This window comes from Balaenoptera borealis (genome assembly GCF_965194805.1).
Source record: "Balaenoptera borealis genome assembly, chromosome: 7".
Classification (NCBI taxonomy): domain Eukaryota; kingdom Metazoa; phylum Chordata; class Mammalia; order Artiodactyla; family Balaenopteridae; genus Balaenoptera; species Balaenoptera borealis.
The window spans coordinates 101,288,530-101,308,639 of NC_138864.1; the positions used below are offsets into that span (position 1 = coordinate 101,288,530).

Sequence of the window (20,110 nt, forward strand, 5' to 3'; positions counted from 1 at the left end):
ATGGCAGTTCTCTCTTACAAAGGACTATTTTACCAAAATGACCAGTCCGCATTTCATCAAGAGTTCACAGAACTCAGCTAAGGATACCTCTGTGTGTCTGTGTGTGTTTGCATGCACACACGTGTGCACATGCATGTGGATATAAATATACCTAGAAATGATTACCAGAATCAAGTCAAAGGCAAGAAAAAGAAATTATCTTTACAATCATTGGTTTGTGTCTTAGTCAGTTTGGGCTGCTATAACAAAATACCATGAACTAAGTGGCTTATAAACAGCAAACATTTATTTCTCACAGTTCTGGAACCTGGGAGTCTGAGATCAGGGCACCAGCACTGCCGGGTTCTGATGAGAGCCCCTTCTGGATTGTTGACTACAGACTTCTTGTTGTGTCTTCACATGGTGGAGAGCAGAGCAGAAGAAGCAATCCTTCATGACTCTTAATATAAGGGCACTAATCCCATTCATGAGGGTTCCACCTTATGACCTCATCTAATACTAATGACCTCCCAAAGGCCCCACCTCCTAAGACCATCACTTTTGGGGTGTAGGGTTTCAACATGTGAATTTAGGGGGGACACAAACACAGTTCATAACACTATTCACTTTCATCGATTCATGCAGGAATGAATGATAGAGGTTGGCAAACATCTGGAATGTATCGATGATGGTTCTAAGCTTGAATATGGAATTGAATAGTTTGGGAGATGTTCCTCAAATTCTCTTCCAATAGGAACGCATGACTTTGAAAGACAAAGTATCTCCAGCACAATCAAGGCTTTACAATAAAAAAATTTTAATAGAAGTTGTGAAGGATAACAGGTGTGATCCAGATCAAAACCATAGTGAAAGAGAGATTCACAATAACTCCATAAGAAGTTATAGGAAACAGTGTCCATTAAAATATTTGTGGTTTCAGATATGTATAAAGTAATCATAGAACATGAATCATATATTCTTCTTGAAATGTTGACATGAGATAATATGACCTCATAGAGATGTACAAGACTTAGTTGGGTGGGATTAATGAAAGGTCCATTACTTTCATCAGATTCTAAGAGGTATCTGAACCTCACAGTCTAAAATCTGCTAGAAAAGAAAGCAATGAAAGGGATATGCGTGTTTAATGTGTGTATAGTTTTTTTTCCAAAAGATCGAATAGAAGAAAAGGTGAGTGGCATTATGTTTTAAGAACAGTTTTATAGACATCTACATAGCTTGTGATAGGAGGATGATAAAGGAGGTTTGTGTGGGAATCTAAGAAAAGAGGAAGAGAAGCAATGTTATTGTGAGATTTGATAGAAATTGTCAGATCATATAGAGAAGATAGATGACATGTGTTTTGGGAACTTTACTGTGAAGAGAAGGGGAGAGGTAAAATGAATACTAGACGTTGAATTAGAGATTTTTCTTTATGTTCCTTTTAAATAGAGATCTGAGTTTAAGCTGATGAGAATGATCCATTCAAGAAAGCAAAAAATTTAAAATACAAAATAGAGGGAAATAGTTGTATTCAGTTCCCGAGAAGATGATAGAGAATGGATTAGAACACAAATGTAGGAAATAGAAAGGAAGGGGAACATCTCTTCAGTTACAACAGGATGAGAGGGGCAGGGGTGGATTTCGTTGGTCCCGGTTTTTGATGTTTTAACATTAGGAAGAGGTATGTTTTTGTCTAGTGGCTTCTACTTTCTCTATAACCAGGAAAGCCATCTGCTGAGAATGAGGAGAGAAGGAAATGGAGATTGGAATAGAGCAGAAAAAAAGTTTGAATGTCTTGATAAAGGGTAAGAGTGTGGAGTGATACCAGAAAACTAGGCAAATATCCAGATTTGCAAAAATGAGGAAGAGTTCAGAAACTCCATATTGCTAAGTTTAACACTGATCCTCAGAGAAACTCTGGATCAGATTATAAAACAAATGTTTGTGAGAACTTCTAAGGAAAGAAGAGTATCTTTCACCAAGAGCGAGTCAAGGCAAACTATTCTTATTTCCTTTTACATGAAGTTTTTGGGCTTGAAGATTAGGGGAATATTTATTCAGGAAATTATTTGGTAAAATCTCCTGGTTGTCCTTGTGAACAAGGCATCAAACAGAATGCAAAATTTTATCAGGAAATACCACTAGTGAGGAAATATATCTGGGGAATCTAAGAGAATATCCATTTTTAATGACTCACTTCTCAGGGTTGTCACATGTGCCTTAAAATTAAAAAAAATACTTAAAACCAACTAAATAATTAAGCTCTGGATAATGATGCAGACATTAAGCTTGAAAGCTTGTGTTTCATACAGTGCCTCTTTCTGTGTGTATGAGACAAAAGCTCATGAGCACACGTGGTTAAAGGTTCAGATTCTTTCTACTGATATTGGTCACGTTCTCAGTGACTAATTTGTACTCGGTAGCTTTTTTCTTTTTTTAAGGCACATGGTCTTAAGAGGTCTAATAGATGGCAGTGCTAACAAACTTACAAAATCATGTCCCATGTGGACAAAAAATATCATATCTTGATACGTTTGGCAATTTAGTTTTCTAAACATATGATTAGATGTTTTATAAAATGCACAGTTTAAAAAAAAAAAAGAAAGCACGGGTTTTGGTTGACCTCTAGCCAGATAACTCCTGGGCCATTATAGTGATTAAGTGTTCATGAAAGACTGGGTCACCTGAATAGTGTTTCTAAAGGAAACACGAAATTTAATGACCAGTACTAGAACCATATTTTGACAAGTTGTCTTTAAAATGTCTGCCTCCGTCTAAGATGAAATTCTCAGGGAAAAGTATTTAAAACAAAATAATAAACAAAACGAAAAATCTCTTCCAGTCCTAAACCTTCCTCTTATGATGGCTTAAAAATTGTGATTTATCCTAAATATATACAATGAAATATTCTGAATATACAGCTACTTTTGTCTTTGAAGTAAGTTGTTTCATTGCCATTTCACAATACAAGAAGCTAATTGCTATTTAGCTTGTTGCCAGATGAACTGAACAGAGAAATATAAACACAAGAAAATAAATACTGTGTTAAATAACACTCTCAGTAAGTAAATACCACTACAATGTGTCTTCTTTTCAAAGCTGTGGTATTTATTAATTTATTTCCTTTCATCAAATAAAATAAAATAAAATAAAAATAAAATAAAGTAGCCATAAATAAGATGTTTTCATTAAGTTTAGTTACTCTCCCTCAAGGGTGGATAATAATGGTTATAGGATAGAGTCATGGCTTCTATGGGGTGGTGCTTTATGAGAAGTTCCCAAAATCCCACAAGTGAAGATTCACAACATAATGCAGTATAAGATATTATTAAGATTTCATTTTTCTCTTATTTCCTTATATCCCATTAAATCTTATTTGTTTTTCGAAGGAGGAAGAAGAGGGAAAGAACACTGAAGAAGACACTGTTGTGAATCCTGGTAGAGACGGTACCACAAACCAAATCAGGAGAAAGGAACCCCAGATTCCTACCACAACAAACTACAACCAAGTAGCGACGAAATACAATGAGGCCAAGACTAACCAGTCCCCAGCAAGAGGAAGCGAATTCTCTGGAAAGGGTGATATTCCCAACACACCCTTAGATTCCACTTCCCAACCAGTCACTGAATTAGACCCAGAAAAAGATGTTCCTTTGACTTCACAGACTGCGACCCAGCTACCATCTCTCACTCTGGCAGGCACTTCAGCCTCTTTAAGTGATGGCTCTAAAACTGTTCTCAGATTTCCACAGATGAACTTGTCTGGGACTGTGGAATATTCAAATACAATTTCTGTAACGGAATCTCAAGAGGTATCTACTGATATCAGTGGGGAAGAGAGTTTATTGACCAATTTCAAGCTCAGTACGGAAGCCGATGATTCTTCAGGCTCCAGTCCTGCAACTTCCGCTGTGCCATTCGTTTCTGAGAGCATATCCCATGGCTATGTGTTTTCTTCAGAAATCCCAGAGGCAGTCACATACGATGTCCTTATACCAGAATCTACGAGAAATGCTTCAGAAGATTCAGCCTCCTCAGGTTCGGAAGAATCTCTAAAGGATCCTTCCGTTGATGGAAATGTGTGGTTTCCTAGTACTACAGATGTGACAACACTGCCCGATGCTGGATCAGGTAGAGGGAGCTTTCTCCAGACTAATTACACCGAGATGGATATTGACGAATCTGAGAAGACAACTGAGTCCTCTCCTCCAGGCCCACTGGTGTCACAGGGTCCCTTGGTCACAGATGTGGAAATGCCACATTATTCTACCTTTGCTTACTTCCCAACTGAGGTAACACCTCATGCTTTTACTCCATCCTCTGGACAACATGATTCGGTCCCCACCGTCAACCTGGTACACCCGCAGACAACTCAACCAGTATACAATGGTGAGACACCTCTCCAACCTTCCTACAGTAGTGAAGTCTTTCCTCTAGTCACCCCTTTGTTGCTTGACAATCAGATCCTCAACACTACCCCTGCTGCTTCAAGTAGTGATTCGGCCTTGCATGCTACGCCTGTATTTCCCAGTGTCGGTGTGTCATTTGAATCCATCCTGTCTTCCTATGATGATGCGCCTTTGCTTCCATTTTCCTCTGCTTCCTTCGGTAGTGAATTGTTTCACCATGCTTCTCAAATCCTTCCACAAGTTACTTCAGCTCTTGAGAGTGATAAGGTGTCCCTGCATGCTTCTCTGCCAGTGGCTGGGGGTGATTTGCTATTAGAGCCCAGCCTTGCTCCATATTCTGATGTGGTGTCACATCAGACCACTACTCATGCTGCCTCAGAGACCTTGGAATTCGGTGGTAGTGAACCTGGTGTGCTTTATAAAACGCTTATGTTTTCTCAAGCTGAACCGTCCAGCAGTGATGTCATGATGCATGCACGTTCTTCAGGGCCTGAACCTTCTTATGCCTTAACTAATGATGAGGGCTCCCAATACCTCTTCAGTGTTTCTTACAGTTCTGCAGTACCTGTGCATGAGTCTGTTCAGGGTTCCTTACTTGGCAGCCCTAACCACGTACCGATGCCTGAGTCTCCCTTAGTAACCCCAAGTGCACCGTTGCTGCAGCCTACTCATGGCCTCTCTGGTGATGGGGAGTGGTCTGGAGCCTCCTCTGATAGTGAATTTCTTTTATCTGACACAGATGGTCTGACAGCCCTTAACGTGTCTTCACCTGTTTCTGTAGCTGAATTTACATCTATGTTTGGGGATAATAACAAGCTGCTTTCTAAAAGTGACATAATAAATGGAAATGAGACGGAACCACACATTTCTTCTTTCAGTGAGCTGATTTACCCTTCTGAAAGCACAGTCATGCCCGACCTGTATGATAATGTAAATAAATTGAATGCGTCTTTACAAGAATCCCCTGTTTGCACTTCTAGCACAAAGGGCATCCTCCCAGGGCTTCTTGCTTTTACTGCTACTAAGGTTTTTGCTCATGAGATTAGTCAAGTTCCAGAAAATAACTTTCCAGTTCAGTCTTCACTCGCTGTATCTCAAGCATTTGGTGATACTTCGCTTAAACCTGTGCTTAGTGCAAACTCAGAGCCAGCATCCTCTGACCCTGCTTCTAGTGAAATGTTATCTCCTTCAACTCAGCTCTTATTTCATGAGCACTCAGCTTCTTTTAATACTGAAGTATTGCTGCAACCTTCCTTTCAGGCTTCTGATGTTGACACGTTGCTTAAAACTGCTCTCCCAGCTGTGCCTAGTGATCCAATATTGGTTGAAACCCCCAAGGTTGATCACATTAGTTCTACAATATTGCATCTCATGGCATCAAATTCCACTTCAAGGGAAAACACGCTGCACGCTACATCTGTACCAGTCTCTGATGTATCGCCTACTTCTAATATGCACGCTGCTTCACTTCAAGGTTTAACCATTTCTTACGCAAGTGAGAAATATTTTGAACCAGTTTTGCTTAAAAGCGAAAGTTCCCAGCAAGCGGTACCTTCATTGTACAGTAATGATGAGTCATTCCAAACTGCCAATTTGGAGCTTAACCAGGCCGCCCCCCCAGAAGGAAGGCATGCATTTGCTACTCCTGTTTTATCAGTTGATGCACCACCAGATACGCTTATAAATAAGCTTGTTTACTCTGATGAAGTCTTCACCTCTGCCAAGGGTTCTATGTCTGATGAGGTATTGGCTGGTATCCCAACAGTTGTTTCTGATACAGTTGTAACTGCTGATCATTCTGTCCCTTTAGGAAACGCGTATGTTTCCATTTCAGTTATTTCTCCCAACAAAGATCGCTCTGTAACCACAACCAAGTTGCTGTTTCCTTCTAGAACAACTTCTGAGCTGACTCAAAGTGCCAGATCTGATGCTGATTTAGTGGGTGGTGGTGATGGTGGTGATACTGATGATTACGATGGTGATGATTATGATGGCAGAGATAGAGATGGCTTAGCCATAAATAAGTGTATGTCGTGCTCCTCCTATAGAGAATCACAGGAAAAGGTAATGAATGATTCAGACACCCAGGAAAACAGTCTTGTGGATCAGAATAACCCAGTCTCATACTCACTGTCTGAGAATTCTGAAGAAGGAAATAAAGTCACAGGTGTAATATCAGACAGTCAGACTGATATGGACAGAAGTCCTGATAAATCACCACCAACACATGTGCCACCCCACAAGCGCAATGATGGAAAACAGGAAAATGACATTCAGACTGGTAATGCCCTGCTTCCTTTCAGCCCAGAATCTAAAGCTTGGGCAGTTCCTACAAGTGATGAAGAGAGTGGATCAGGGCAAGGTACCTCAGATAGCCTTAATGATAACGAGACTTCCACAGATTTCAGTTTTCCAGATATTAATGAAAAAGATGGTGATGGGGTCCTGGAAGCAGGTGACTCAGAAATAACTCCTGGATCCCCACAGTCCTCGACACCGCCTAGCAGGCACTCAGAAGTATTCAACATTTCAGAGGCAGGTTAGTTATGGATCCAAGGGATAGATTGAGGTGTGGTGGCCTTCTGCCTCAAAAAATAGGAAAATCATGGGAAGAGAAATTTGGTAAAATGGCCATCATTTTTTAAAATCAAGATATTCACAAATCAATTTACAGTTTTTAAAGTATGATTTTATTCATTATTTCAAATGCATACTCAACGTGTTTTGATCCTTAAGTTAACACTCTCCAAAATAGATAAGGTGATTTTATTTATTGTCAATTTTTCGTATTCTGCAAGATACCTATTACATGTGAGACCAATTATTGTGTGCATAATACATTTTCAGTACACTGCTTTTTAAATGATAGATTGGAGTGTGTTTTAGATGATTTTAATTTTAATGTTTACTCATATTCTAAAATAAGTTGTCAACCAATTCTGTTGAATTATAAAACGAATTATAAACTCATAATAATACGAAATATGTACCACCTCTCTCTGACCCACCCAGTGGAAAGGAATTAGATAATTGCACATCCACATCGGCTTGGGGGCTCTAAAAAATGTTCTATTGCTAAGTTTTGAGAGTTAATGGTAAGATTTTTTTTTAAGATTTTAATTTCTAAAAATTGTCTTTGTTTGATTACCTTAATGTTGCCTAAAGAGGGCAGTGTGAACTAACAAAATACATTCTACTTTATACTTGCTGTTATACACCTTTCTAAGAAGTTAAATAATGGCCATTAATATGCATAGTATGTATAGGTATTGTATGACAAGATGTACAACACTAGAACATTTTCTGTAGAAATGCATTTCATTTGTTAATGTATTTTATGCAAATTAATTTATCAGCCAGATGTTTCTTCTAGCAGATTACTTGCAGCATATAAAATACAGGTGTTTGCTTTAGATGCCTCTGGGGGAGAAAAGGGGAAATTCAAAACCATTAAGAATATGAAATACTAGATAATTTCATTGCATTGATCATAAGAGTTTTATAATTTGCTTTTATTACATTTTAAGGCATTTTTAAAATCAACAATGAAAATATTTAAATCTCAACAGTAGGTCAAAAGATAGGCTAAAGTAAATCTTGCACTCTTATTGCATAAAAGTAGATATTTAAAATCCAGAACATAGACAGCAATCTCATTAGTATAGTTTTCCTCTTTGTTATTTCCGTCCCTTGAATTAGTTATCTACTTTTCCTTCAGTGCAGCAGTAATTAAAAGTTTGTACACTTTGATAGAGAAGTTTTTCTACATTCTGACTTGATACCTGTTTAACACTTTGTTCCAGTTTAAACACTTACATTCTGTTATGTGAAAATGAGTAAGGAATTCATGAATCACCATATTTCATTAGTGTTGCCATGTATATGAATTGTTATCTGGCTTCAAATATAGTTCTTGTGTTTTTTTAATTTGTATTAGATTTATTTAGAAAAAAAATCAGGAATCCATCCATTTTTCTTTCTTTTTAGGTAGTGACATCATCTGTATGTTCTTGCTAGATTATGCTGTTATGGAAAGACTATATGTACTGTAAAATGCCAAACCTTAAATTATTGACTAAAACTTAGCAATTTCTCTTCAATGCACTAACTAGATTTATTTAATTTGAGTATGTTCTCCCACTGATGAGGAGAAAATACAAATATAACATCTAACAGCAGCAAGTAACATAATTAATGAAGTAAATAAGATCATACAGGATTAGGGGAAAATTCTTGCCTATTTTTAAAACATATCTGTAAAAAAATCATATGTAGTCTGTCTTATCCAATAATTGAATATGCCTCTTTATCAAATGCATATAGACTAATTCTGAAACTTATCATTTTATTACCTACTTCTAGAATGTAGAATAATTTACAAGACATGCTTATCAAAGTAATATAGATAAGGCAGATATTAGTATCTGCAATTTATGATTGCATAAACTGAGTCCCAAAGATACTAGATTGCTTGATCTAGGTCACATAGGGAGTTAATAAAAAACTGAGACTGGAAACATGTGTCATTGGTGTCTGTCTCTTAGGGACTACGTTTTCATGATTGAGAACAATAAGATATATATAATGCTTAATTTGTAATACCAAAATTCTACTGTTTTATTCTCAAAGTGAATTTTAAAATATTAATCTTAGTTCTTTTTTTCTAATTGTCTATTAGCGCATTTTTGTCATATCATTTAGGTAACTCATATACACTACGGAGCCATATCCAAAAAGATATTTAGTGTCAACTAATGAATATAAAAATCAGTATAAGTAGTTGTTCCTCATTATAGTATATACAAAGCAGCCAGTGGATTGTCTACTTTCATGTGGTATCTGATCTTATATAAAATATCTAAGTTTCATTATATGTAATTACCATGGATTTATCATTCTAACTCCCTAATTAAAAGGTTTGTTTTAAAATCAGACATCCCAGAGAACTTATGAGAAAAGTCTATATACAGGACTCTGTGTGTGTGCATGTGTGTGTATAATGCATGTATATAGAGTGTATGATATATATGTGGTAATTTGTTATATATTTTATGTGTTATATATCTTACATATGTATCACATATTTGATCAGACATATCTCATATATATGTATGCACATACATCAATATAAATGAGATGTGGATGTATCTAGATACATATATATATACACATACACCTATATACATACTGCAGTGAATATTTGTGGTCATTGAAGACCAGTATAATTATATAACCTCACTTTGTATGTAAGTTAATGTACATCATTGGTTCTCAAACTTTAATGTGGATCAGAATCACCCAGAGGACTTGTTAAAACACAGATTGCTGGGTCTTACCCACAGAGTTTCTGATTCAGTAGATTTGGGATGGTTGGAGAGGGGCCGAAAACGTGCATTTCTAACAAGTTCCAGGTGATGCCGATGCCACTATTCTGGGGGACACACTTCAAGTATGACTGAAATAGACAATAATACTAACCTCCATTTGTAATTTCTAGGTACCAGGGACTTTGCTAAGTGGCTTATTTCCTTTGTTAACCACAAACTTTCTACTTAGGTAACAATAATTACAATAGAAACAATGTAAAGACAGTTGTGTATAAAGCAAGATGCTTTCCTAAATTTCTTTTAAAAATACCGGTACATTCACCGTCAGGTTATTTAGGCTTCTAGATGAGTCTCCCTACAATATGTAATGACCAGAGCATATGATTAACATAATAAAAGGTAAAGTTCAGCCTTCTCTCACAAGAACGTTAACCACAGCTCAGGGATCAGTTGACTTACAATATTCCCACTTTTTATACAGCTTTATTATTTCTAGTCACAACTTTGAATTCTGCTTTTTTCTAGCAAATCCTTCCATAGTTATAAAAACAAACATCTTGGGACATTTGGTTGTCACTTATAGATGCATTTCCTATATGAGTGGATTAAATTCTTGACCCTTTCTGCATCATCTCTCCTTACAGAAGGAAGCTGTCATTTTAACTCTTAAGTTCTCTCCAGTTAGATATATTTCAATGCTATATTTATGAATTTGTGACTCTCAAATTTATTCTCAAATATTTTCAACTAAATTGATAATATTTTCAATTAAATAGATTGTTGTTGTCTCATATCACTAAGAGTAAGATACTTGATATAAAAGCACCAAACATACCAAATGTGTAGGAGGCAATGTAGACTCTGATGAGGAGCTTAAACTTAGTTATTCCAGAAGTTCTACAGGTAGACAGGATAAGGGCTGTTACTTTGTAGCAGTGTCAGCCTATCATCCTGGTAGAATGGTTCTAATGTTCAATCATCTTGGTTTCACACTGCACACACCTCAAAGTAAAAGGGAAGAATTGTGACTGGCCACTGACACCCTGCAGTTCTGAAGATTTTTTTTAACAACTTAGAATGATAGCTTCAGTTGCAGTGATTTTGAAAATGCTAGAATAATAATGTACCTGACTGGTCACAAAAATAGTTATTTGCCATCTTTTAAAATTAACCAAAGGACAGAATTTAGACTTTTTCATAACTTACACTTGCATATTTAAAAAGAATTTCTTAGAACTGTGCATTCCTTCAATTTACATGCAATAGTATTTTTATTTTTGATAAAGAAAAACAGTTGGTAAGAAGGGCATTCAAAATAACATCTTAAAAGCAACCTACGTTTAAATGTTAAATAGTTTGCTGGATTGAAGGGTTATCCTAATGTAAGGAGGGTTATCCTAAGAGTCTCTCTTCATGAAATTATTAGTTGCTCCTAATTATTTACCTAACTGTGGGATTAAAAATATTTCCATTACAATTAATTTTGGGAAATCAAGATTATATGTGGTGATTCAGTAAGTAGCACTGTTTTTCTTGATCATTTTATTTAAAAACTGAATAGTTTTCTTATTTTAATATTTTCATTTCCCTTTTAATAAGCTTTTCAAGGCAATATTGTACTTCTTGCCATGGCACCTCTTCCAGGGTGCCAGTCTTTGTTGGGATATTATAGTTCTTCAGCTCTAATAGGCTGACTTACTTTATTTTTCTCTTTTTTTGTGAGTTTATTAGTTTGTTTTTGAAGTATAATTGATCTATAACACTATGTTAGTCCCTGTTACACAACATAGTGATTTGATATTTCTGTACATTTCAAATTGATCACCACAATAAGTCTACTTACGATCTGTCACCATACAAAGATATTACATAGTTATTGACTGAATTCCCCACACTGTATATTTCATTCCCATGACTCACTTATTTTGCAACTGGATAGCCTGCCTTACTTTTTAAGCTTTGTGTTACTTAAATTAGCTTATGATCATAGACATTGGTTGTCTCATAGAGTCGAAATTTTAAAGGTAAGCAAACAGCAATGAAGATTGCAGTTATTCGGTTGAAAAATGTTGTGCTTTTCCTTAAGCTTAAATATCAACTTTCTCAATTTTCTCCGACTACAGAGGCCAGTAATAGTAGCCATGAGTCTCGTATTGGTCTAGCTGAGGGGTTGGAATCCGAGAAGAAGGCAGTTATACCCCTTGTGATCGTGTCAGCCCTGACTTTTATCTGTCTAGTGGTTCTTGTGGGTATTCTCATCTACTGGAGGTAAGTTGAGCGTTTATTTTGGATATGCATTTCATAAAGCTCAGATTTTGCCTGTGTTTTACCTGAATGCTTTTCAAAGCATATGCAAAATTCCCTTTACTTGAGAGCTACCATTAATTTATCCAGATAACTATGAGTAAGGTGAATTTGTGAATCCAAAGACATAAAAATAAAAGATTTGACTGTTCTTCATACTTCTGTCAAACAATTAAAGGCGAAATGGAGGAACTTTGGCTTCAGTTAATATTTAATACAGTATTTTGACAGTTGCACTTTCATATTAATCTAATTAGCATTCAAACATTATCATAGCATTTAATATAAATCTAAGCTTCTCAGTTAAATGCTCCAGCTGTTATAACTTTAAAAGTTATTATTTTAGAAAACATAGTTTTTGATATAGTGAAATATACTTTTATAGCAGCAGATTTTGTACAAGATACATATCAATTGCATACTAATACAAAAAATGGTAACCCATACACAAAAATAAAAATTAAGCATTAAAATCTAAATATAATTTGAAAATAAAGTAAATGACTATATTAAGATGGATGGGATTTTTAAATTCATTATAATTTGCCTTGAGGATGAGATATAGCTTCATTCTTATCAATAATCTGTTGAAACCTTTAAAGGACAAGGAAAATTGTACCCACTGTAAGCTTCCCATCCTACAGCAAGCAGAACACACTGCAAAGTAATAAGTTTACTAGGGACACAATGTAAATCAGTATAACTGTTATAACTGTGTCTGTTGGAAAACAAGGACTTTATGATGATATAAGGAATCATATCTGTAAACTAAGAAAGGCTATAGCTTAGTACTTTATACTTTTGTTTTAAAAGAGAATTTTGTTCAGAAGATTTATAATCAATTTCTTTTTTTTTTTAGCAACCTCTGTCTGTAAGTTCATATCACCACTCTTTGCGTTATTCCAAAATATATTCTCTCAGTTTATTCAAAAATATTTAGTATGTTTATTGACTGTTTCCCATGTGCCTAGTACTCTGTGAACTACTATGGGAAAGTATAAGAGAAGGAATGAATGAATGAATGAGAATCACCACTGTCAAGAAATTTATGCTTATTGAGGAGAAAGAATTTTCCATGCAAAATTTATAAAAAATTACACAAAAGTGTATGCATGGCAGCTGAAATCTCTGATGCTAAGAGAGGTCAGAGAAAAAGGGATCTTGATAAGCCAGAATGGGCGGGGTAAATGTAAAGTGTCAGGCTTGAGCTGAACAGGATTCAGAAAGAGGAGCTGAAGGAGAAGGGCATTCCAGGCAGGGTTTTATGTAACTTGAGTACAGAGTGTTAGTTTAAAATATGAGCACTCTTAGGGTTTTATGTATATATTTTATATCTAACTATCAAATGTCCTGATAAGATTTGTTACTCTTACCTACCCATTTACAAATTTCACATATCTGTCCAACTCACAACCATTTGAAGTTGATTCACTTCCAAATACAACTGTTTAGATCAGTAACATGAATACACCAGGGGTATTATTTGCTGAATTATAAAATGACAATGTTAGTGCATTCTTCAAGGTTTGCGTGAATTATTCAAATTCCAGTGTAGCTGCATTTGTGAGCAGTATGATTTCACTATCCAACATGGAAACATTTTCGACCTTTGTGGAAACTACAGCCTGTAGAAAGGTTTAAAAATCTAATGGCGTACCAACAAGAGTCCGAATAGGTGTATGGTCCTTATATGTTTTTCCAGTTTATATATTAAAACACTTTTCTGACCTAATTCTTTACAAGAAAAAATAATCGCAAAGTGGTATAATAAATCCTCTCTTTTGTCTAATTTATCTAACTCGGTCTCTCATGTTTTGTGTAAACCTTGAGACGAAGCATGTCGTAGCAGAAAGAAAGAAAAAATCAGAGGTGATAAATCTGGATCCCTTTCCCAGTTCTTCCTGACATTTGCTATATGGCCTTGGGCAAGTCACTTACCCATCTAGGAATGAAACTTTCCTCTTTTTACCATTTGGGGGGAAAGATCATCTTTAAGATTGCAGTCAGACTTTCTTTAGGGTCTCTGTGATGAATACAGCATGATGAATGCTGTTTCATATTTGTATAAGGATCCAAAAAAAATGGAATCATAATTACACATTTCTAGCTTTTAATTCTAAATACTGTGATGAAAAGGTGTAAACTAAATAATCAGATTATTTATTGATTGATAGGACCTATGTCTATAAGTTTAAAACAGTCATCACTTTTTTCCTCATGGCTGAGTGATAATTAGCAGGAGACATAGTTATCAACACTTAGCACATAGATGTGAAGACATTCACTGCTGATACAGAACAGATGGACCATAGATATTGAGTCTTGTCATACATTAAATAATATGCCTTGAAATTATTTTCCAGATGTTTTAAGGTATAATTTATGTGAGCCAAATCATAAGTTTTAAAATGCAAAATTACTTCCATAAGGAATATTTTCAAAAAGTTCTTTTTAAAGACAACAAAGGGTAAATTTTGGAGAGCTTTTTTAATAGTTAGAATCTGAAAAATACCAAGGCTATATTCAACAAAACAGCACTCCATCAAAAGCTATATAGAACAGAACTCTCCACAGACACACTTGTTCTGGCTGGGGAGAGTGGGAAGAGAAGCAATATGAATTCTCTCTTGATCTTAAATTTAAATTTGTGGGTCACTAGTAGCTACCAACCCAGAACGGAGGCCTCCCAGTACCATGCTGCCTTTTAAGTGGAATGTCACTTCCTAGGTAAGACTGTACTATACAGTGTACCTAAGCCATGTACGGATGATCTTCATCCAGAATGTATCCTGTACTATTTTAATTTTAATTTTTCCCACTTTTAAGATTGTTGGTATGATTTATAAGATTCTTTTGTTACTTATTAATGCAAGTAACATTACAAGACCACTTATTTTCTAAAACCAACAAATGTTTGATTACATAGCTCAAAAGTATAGAGCTGGTATATACCCAGATACTACGATGAATATTAGCAACATGTTAAACCACTATACTAATATGTTTTAATTTACCTTTTCCTATTCTAAGAGATGTTACCTTCTTCCCATTCTCTCAGACACATCCTCTATCCATCCATCCATCCGTCTATCCATTCATTTTTCTCTAGCTATGTATTCCACCTCTCCCTCCCAAATGTTTTGAAATTTTAGGTTAATCTCATTTGAGGCTCAGGTAGGCAAGAGAGTCTAGGGTGCAGCCGAATACTTTATGGTTGGTGGAATTTACTTACTACTGGAAATCCATCTAATCATTCAACACTTAATACCTATTGTACTCCTGACATTGTATTAAAAATTGAGTCTACATACATCAAAAGATATGGCCCCATCTTTAAAAAAAAAACATAATGAGGATAAAAGCACAAAACAAATATACTGCAAAATACTATAACCACCAATTAATTAAAATATTTAAAATAAAATAATGGAGAATAATGTCCAGGAAGTGAAGGTCATCCTTGGATTAATTAAGCATAGTTTTCAAAGCAGTCCTAAGGTGAGTGTGAATGGAGATTTGCGTTGGGTACAGTAGAAACAGAAACTGGAGTGCAAGAGTCTGCTTAGGAAATGAGAGGCTGTTTCACAAAGAAGAAACCACTGAGTTGTCTTTAAAAAGGAAGTGTTTGCATGGCACATTAGTGACTGAGGCATTTTGGTCAGAAGGAGAACCATGTTTAAAGCAGGGAGGAGAAATACTGAGTTAGAGCAGGAAAAGACATGTTCAATGATCTACAACATGTTTGTGTTATTGGATATAAACTTCAAGGAGAAAAGTCAAAAAAGGTTTGGACCACAGATAGGTAGGGTTTAGGTATTAAAAGATTTGGGGTACTATAATCTAAAATTCTGTAAGGCACAGAACGAGAGCCAATACGTCAAAGTAACAGGGAGATAGATTTGGGGCTCGATACAAAAAAAATATCAGCAGTAGGAGGCATAACATTGGAACAGCAGGGTCTCCTCTTTGGGTACCATTTGGAGATACTTACAAGGGAATGAGTTTTGAGTTAGTACAAGAAATGTCTAGTAACTAAAGATGGTTCATAAAGAAGTAAGCTCCTTGTCACTGAAGGTATTCAAACTGGGTCTTTTTAATATGTCAGAGATGCTAGGGAAGGGACTCTTGTGTCAGCTGTGATATTGCACTAGGTCCCTTAAGGTGTTTTACAACTTTAAGATTCATTGAAAAATAAATAGAAACCCTTTCAACCGGCTTGTGTAACCATATTTTAGAGGAATCAAGGAGGTTTTCATTCAGTGATCTTAAAAGCAGGTGTATCAAATCCAGTGTTTTCATATCAGTGTGTCAGAAAATACTGCATCTGTGGTTACACAGGTAAGCCACGCTTTCCCTGTAGTTCCTGCTCCAGTCTGGTGTCAATTCTGCTCAAATGTGGACTTTCAGTAGGACAGTTTCTTTATCATGAGACCTGTGACCTCATCTTTCCCATTTCTCATTAGTCTGCCATGCTCTTTCCACTTTCCAGGATATGAACCTCGCTCAGGGTCCCTTTGACCCCACATTGCAGTTGATTCTACATCCACTCGTCTTCCTCCTACATCACCTCTTCTCTGTTGAAGACATTCCTGTGTTCTGTCAGTTATCTATGGTCTCACAAGCTTGATTATTAAAGGTTATACCATCACAGCAGAGGGCTAGTTTTTTGCTATGCATATCGTCACCTTTGAATTTTTTTTTTTTTTTGGTTTGTGACATTATATAATTTTGTACTATTCATAATTATAGCAGTGAATTCACTGAGCAAATATTTCAGGGCACCTACAGCATGCCAGACATTATTCTTAGCACTGAGGACTAACAATGCCTTAAGACAAAGTACCTTGCCCTTTGGGGGCTTACATTCTGGTGAGGGAGGACCAACTAAAATTATGAAACATGAATAAACAAATATATAAATAAAGTGTTTCAGATAGTGATAAGTGCCATAAAGCAAACAAAAGGGGGAAGAATAGTGACTTGGCTGGCAGGGCTGGTACTTTTAGCTCAGGTGGTCAGAGAAGGACTCTCAGAGGATGTGGCATTTTAGCCAATGCATAAATGATGGGAAAGAGGCAAGTGGCCAGAGGGGACATCCAGAACCAGGGCCCTGAGATGATCCTGGTAGGGTTTCTTAGAGGGAGAAAGAAAGGACCGGTGGGCTAGAGCCTAGTGGGTGCAGGAAGGAGTTGTAGGAGGTGAAACTGCTGGGGTGCGAGGGGACCAGGTGGCAGAGGGTCTTACAGCCCTTGCTGAAATAATGGAATATCATTCTAATTCCAGTGGGAAGCCACTGAAGAATTCTATGCAGGAAAATGATTATTGAAAAAAAATCACAAATTGAAGTGTGTCATGTAAGAACAAATGTTATGTTAAAGCTCATTAGGATAAATATCCTGTTGCTTGGATCTTTTAAATGGAAAATGAGATGGCATTTTCACTCAAACAGATCTTTCCATTTAAACTTAACCACTCATGAGTAATGCTTCAAATAAATTAAATGACCCACATCAAAGAGTGTCATTAGCAGTATTAATTTTAAAAAAATTTAAATTAAGGATAGTTTGCATTAGTTTACAGCAGCAGTTGGTTCTTTGCTCTTCTCAATTGTTTGTAGTGAGAGATGTTACTCTTATTATCTGAATGAAAATAGATTCAGGTGACATTTTAGGTCATGGTTGTCATTGATTCCAAATATATTCATTCTCAAAACTCTCATCAAGGCTAGCATCTGTTGGCGAGAAAATCACCCCTGTTTTTGGTTATATGCTCACTATTTCCTCACTTCGTTTTGTTATTACTTCATTATCATACTTATAATATAAAGCTGCCTTCTTTTTTCATCAAAATGTTACCACAGTAGAATTTCATTTCTACATGGTCACAGCTTGCTGCCTTTTGCTAGCAGCTGAATATCCTCAGAACGGCATGGTCCCTTAAATATTGAGTGAAAATAGCTTTGGACAGGCTTTCTTTTCCACTCTGGTCCTGTCCAAGATGGCAGGACATCCTGGTATACGGCAACAGTGGAAGAGTAACTAGGGCATGGAGGTGTCCTACTCCTTGGCACCAACTGCCAAGTTCAAGTGTCATCTCTGCTTATACCATGTCTGATATCTGCTCACTCTTCTTCATCTGGTACAGGTAAAGCTGAGATAAATTTGGAGGCTATAAAATTCTCTAATAACTGTGTTTTGTAAAAGTAGGTGATAAGTAGATGATTTCCACTTATGTTTTAATTCTGGAGATCTCTGTCATAATCTTTAAGCATCTTGGAAGTTGTCTTGCTGACCATGCCAGCTAGTAGTATAAATTGCTTTCTTTTCTTTTCAGGAAATGTTTCCAGACTGCACACTTTTACTTAGAGGACAGTACATCCCCTCGAGTAATATCCACACCTCCAACACCTATCTTTCCAATTTCAGGTAATAGCTTAAAGTGTGACCCTGAGTAGCTGGTAGATGTTAAATGAAAAGCGTGATGTTGGAAGGTTTTTCCTTATTGGAGTACTTTGCAAATGCCTATAATGTAGATTAGTAAATGTTTGTGTTGCCCAAAATATTATGTATCAGGTATCAGGTTTATAAGTTGTTCTTGTTAATTTTGAACATTCTTGGGACTTCCCTGGTGGCGCAATGGTTAAGAATCCGCCTGCCAATGCAGGGGACACGGGTTCGAGCCCTGGTCCAGGAAGATCCCACATGCCTCGGAGCAACTAAGCCCATGCACCGCAATTGCTGAGCCTGTGCTCTAGAGCCCGTGAGCCACAACTACTGAGCCCACGTGCCACAACTACTGAAGCCTGCGTGCCTAGAACCCATGCTGCACAAGAGAAGCCACCGCAATGAGAAGCCCACGCACCTCAATGAAGAGTAGCCCCAGCTCACCACAACTAGAGAAAGCCCGTGCACAGCAACGAAGACCCAACGCAGCCAATAAATAAATTAGTTAATTAATTTTTTTAAAGTAATTAATTAATAAAAAGAATGTTTTGAACAGTCTTAACCATACAGGTGATGTGGCAAAATAATTTATAGTTGTTCAGATGTTATATGTTAAAGAACATAAATATTTATAGCAATAAAATATCAGTAAGGAATAATGCTGACTTTCAGTCATTTGCATTCCTTCAATGGAAACCTAAACAACAAAAGTCAGACTAAATCATTGCAGTAAGGATGGACAGGACAAAAACCACAGAAATAAGGATAAAGTTTAGTTCCCTTCTGATTATCTGAGTGTATGTGTGAAAAGGTTTCTTAACTACATTACGGGAAAAAAAAGAAATTTTAAAGTGGTGAGGGTACAAGAAAAACATGAGCACAAAGAATGTGTGGTTGCCGGAAATACTTTAAGTAAAAATGTCAGTTGTATCCCTGGGAAAACATCAACTGTTTTAGCAGAACTTACCTAGTTAACAATATTCAAGAATTAACCAGGGTCATTTTAAGACCCTTACTGACCCTAGAGTTCACACTGTAACTAAGGTCACAGACACTTACTGAATTAACATCTTATAACATTTCAAAATGAAAAGTGGTAACAATAAAAAAAAAAAAGTTTTCTAGAAATGTGCGAATTAAGGAAGCAGAACTGGAGGACAGAGGACGAGACAAGGACATGGAGAGTCACCAAACCAGGGAAAGCAAATGGAAACATTCCACTCTATATCTTTGTACAGAAGCCTCTTTTTAAATTGTCTGAGATGCCATATGTTATTGCTTGAGGCTCAAATTCTACATGAAGTTATCTTCTGAAGTCTCATGATTTAAAAAACAAAAAGAAGGGAAGCATTTTCCTTGTAATTTGCAACAGGCATAGGAATAAGAAGTGTTTTGCTCTTTTACCTCTTTTATCAACTCTATCAGTTCTGTGTCTTTAACCACCACTGTTTTGTTTTTCTAGTTTATATTAAAATTCTTTCTTTTAGCACAGCACAATTTCTCATTAACATATTTCGAATTTTGAGACCAATTGATCTTGGTTATCTGTTGTGTTTAGTTCCCTTCACTTTCAAACATACCTCTTCTACATATCCTGTCAGTGTGGGTATGCAAATTAACTATACCATTATCCAAAGTCCAACAC

The 20,110-nt window shown here is 36.3% G+C and overlaps 1 protein-coding gene across 3 annotated transcripts in view; it reads left to right on the forward strand.

Annotated features, from left to right (window-relative positions):
* PTPRZ1 (protein tyrosine phosphatase receptor type Z1) overlaps nucleotides 1-20,110 on the forward strand; it is a 163,004-nt gene that overhangs the window by 118,395 nt on the left and 24,499 nt on the right. For 2 of the 3 annotated variants that reach the window (XM_082399950.1, XM_082399951.1), the window contains 3 exons: nucleotides 3,372-6,930; nucleotides 11,842-11,986; nucleotides 18,356-18,447. In XM_082399950.1, the coding sequence (XP_082256076.1) occupies nucleotides 3,372-6,930; nucleotides 11,842-11,986; nucleotides 18,356-18,447 (3,796 nt within the window). The remainder of the gene's footprint in view (nucleotides 1-3,371; nucleotides 6,931-11,841; nucleotides 11,987-18,355; nucleotides 18,448-20,110) is intronic. The other variant, XM_082399952.1, reaches the window with a different exon arrangement.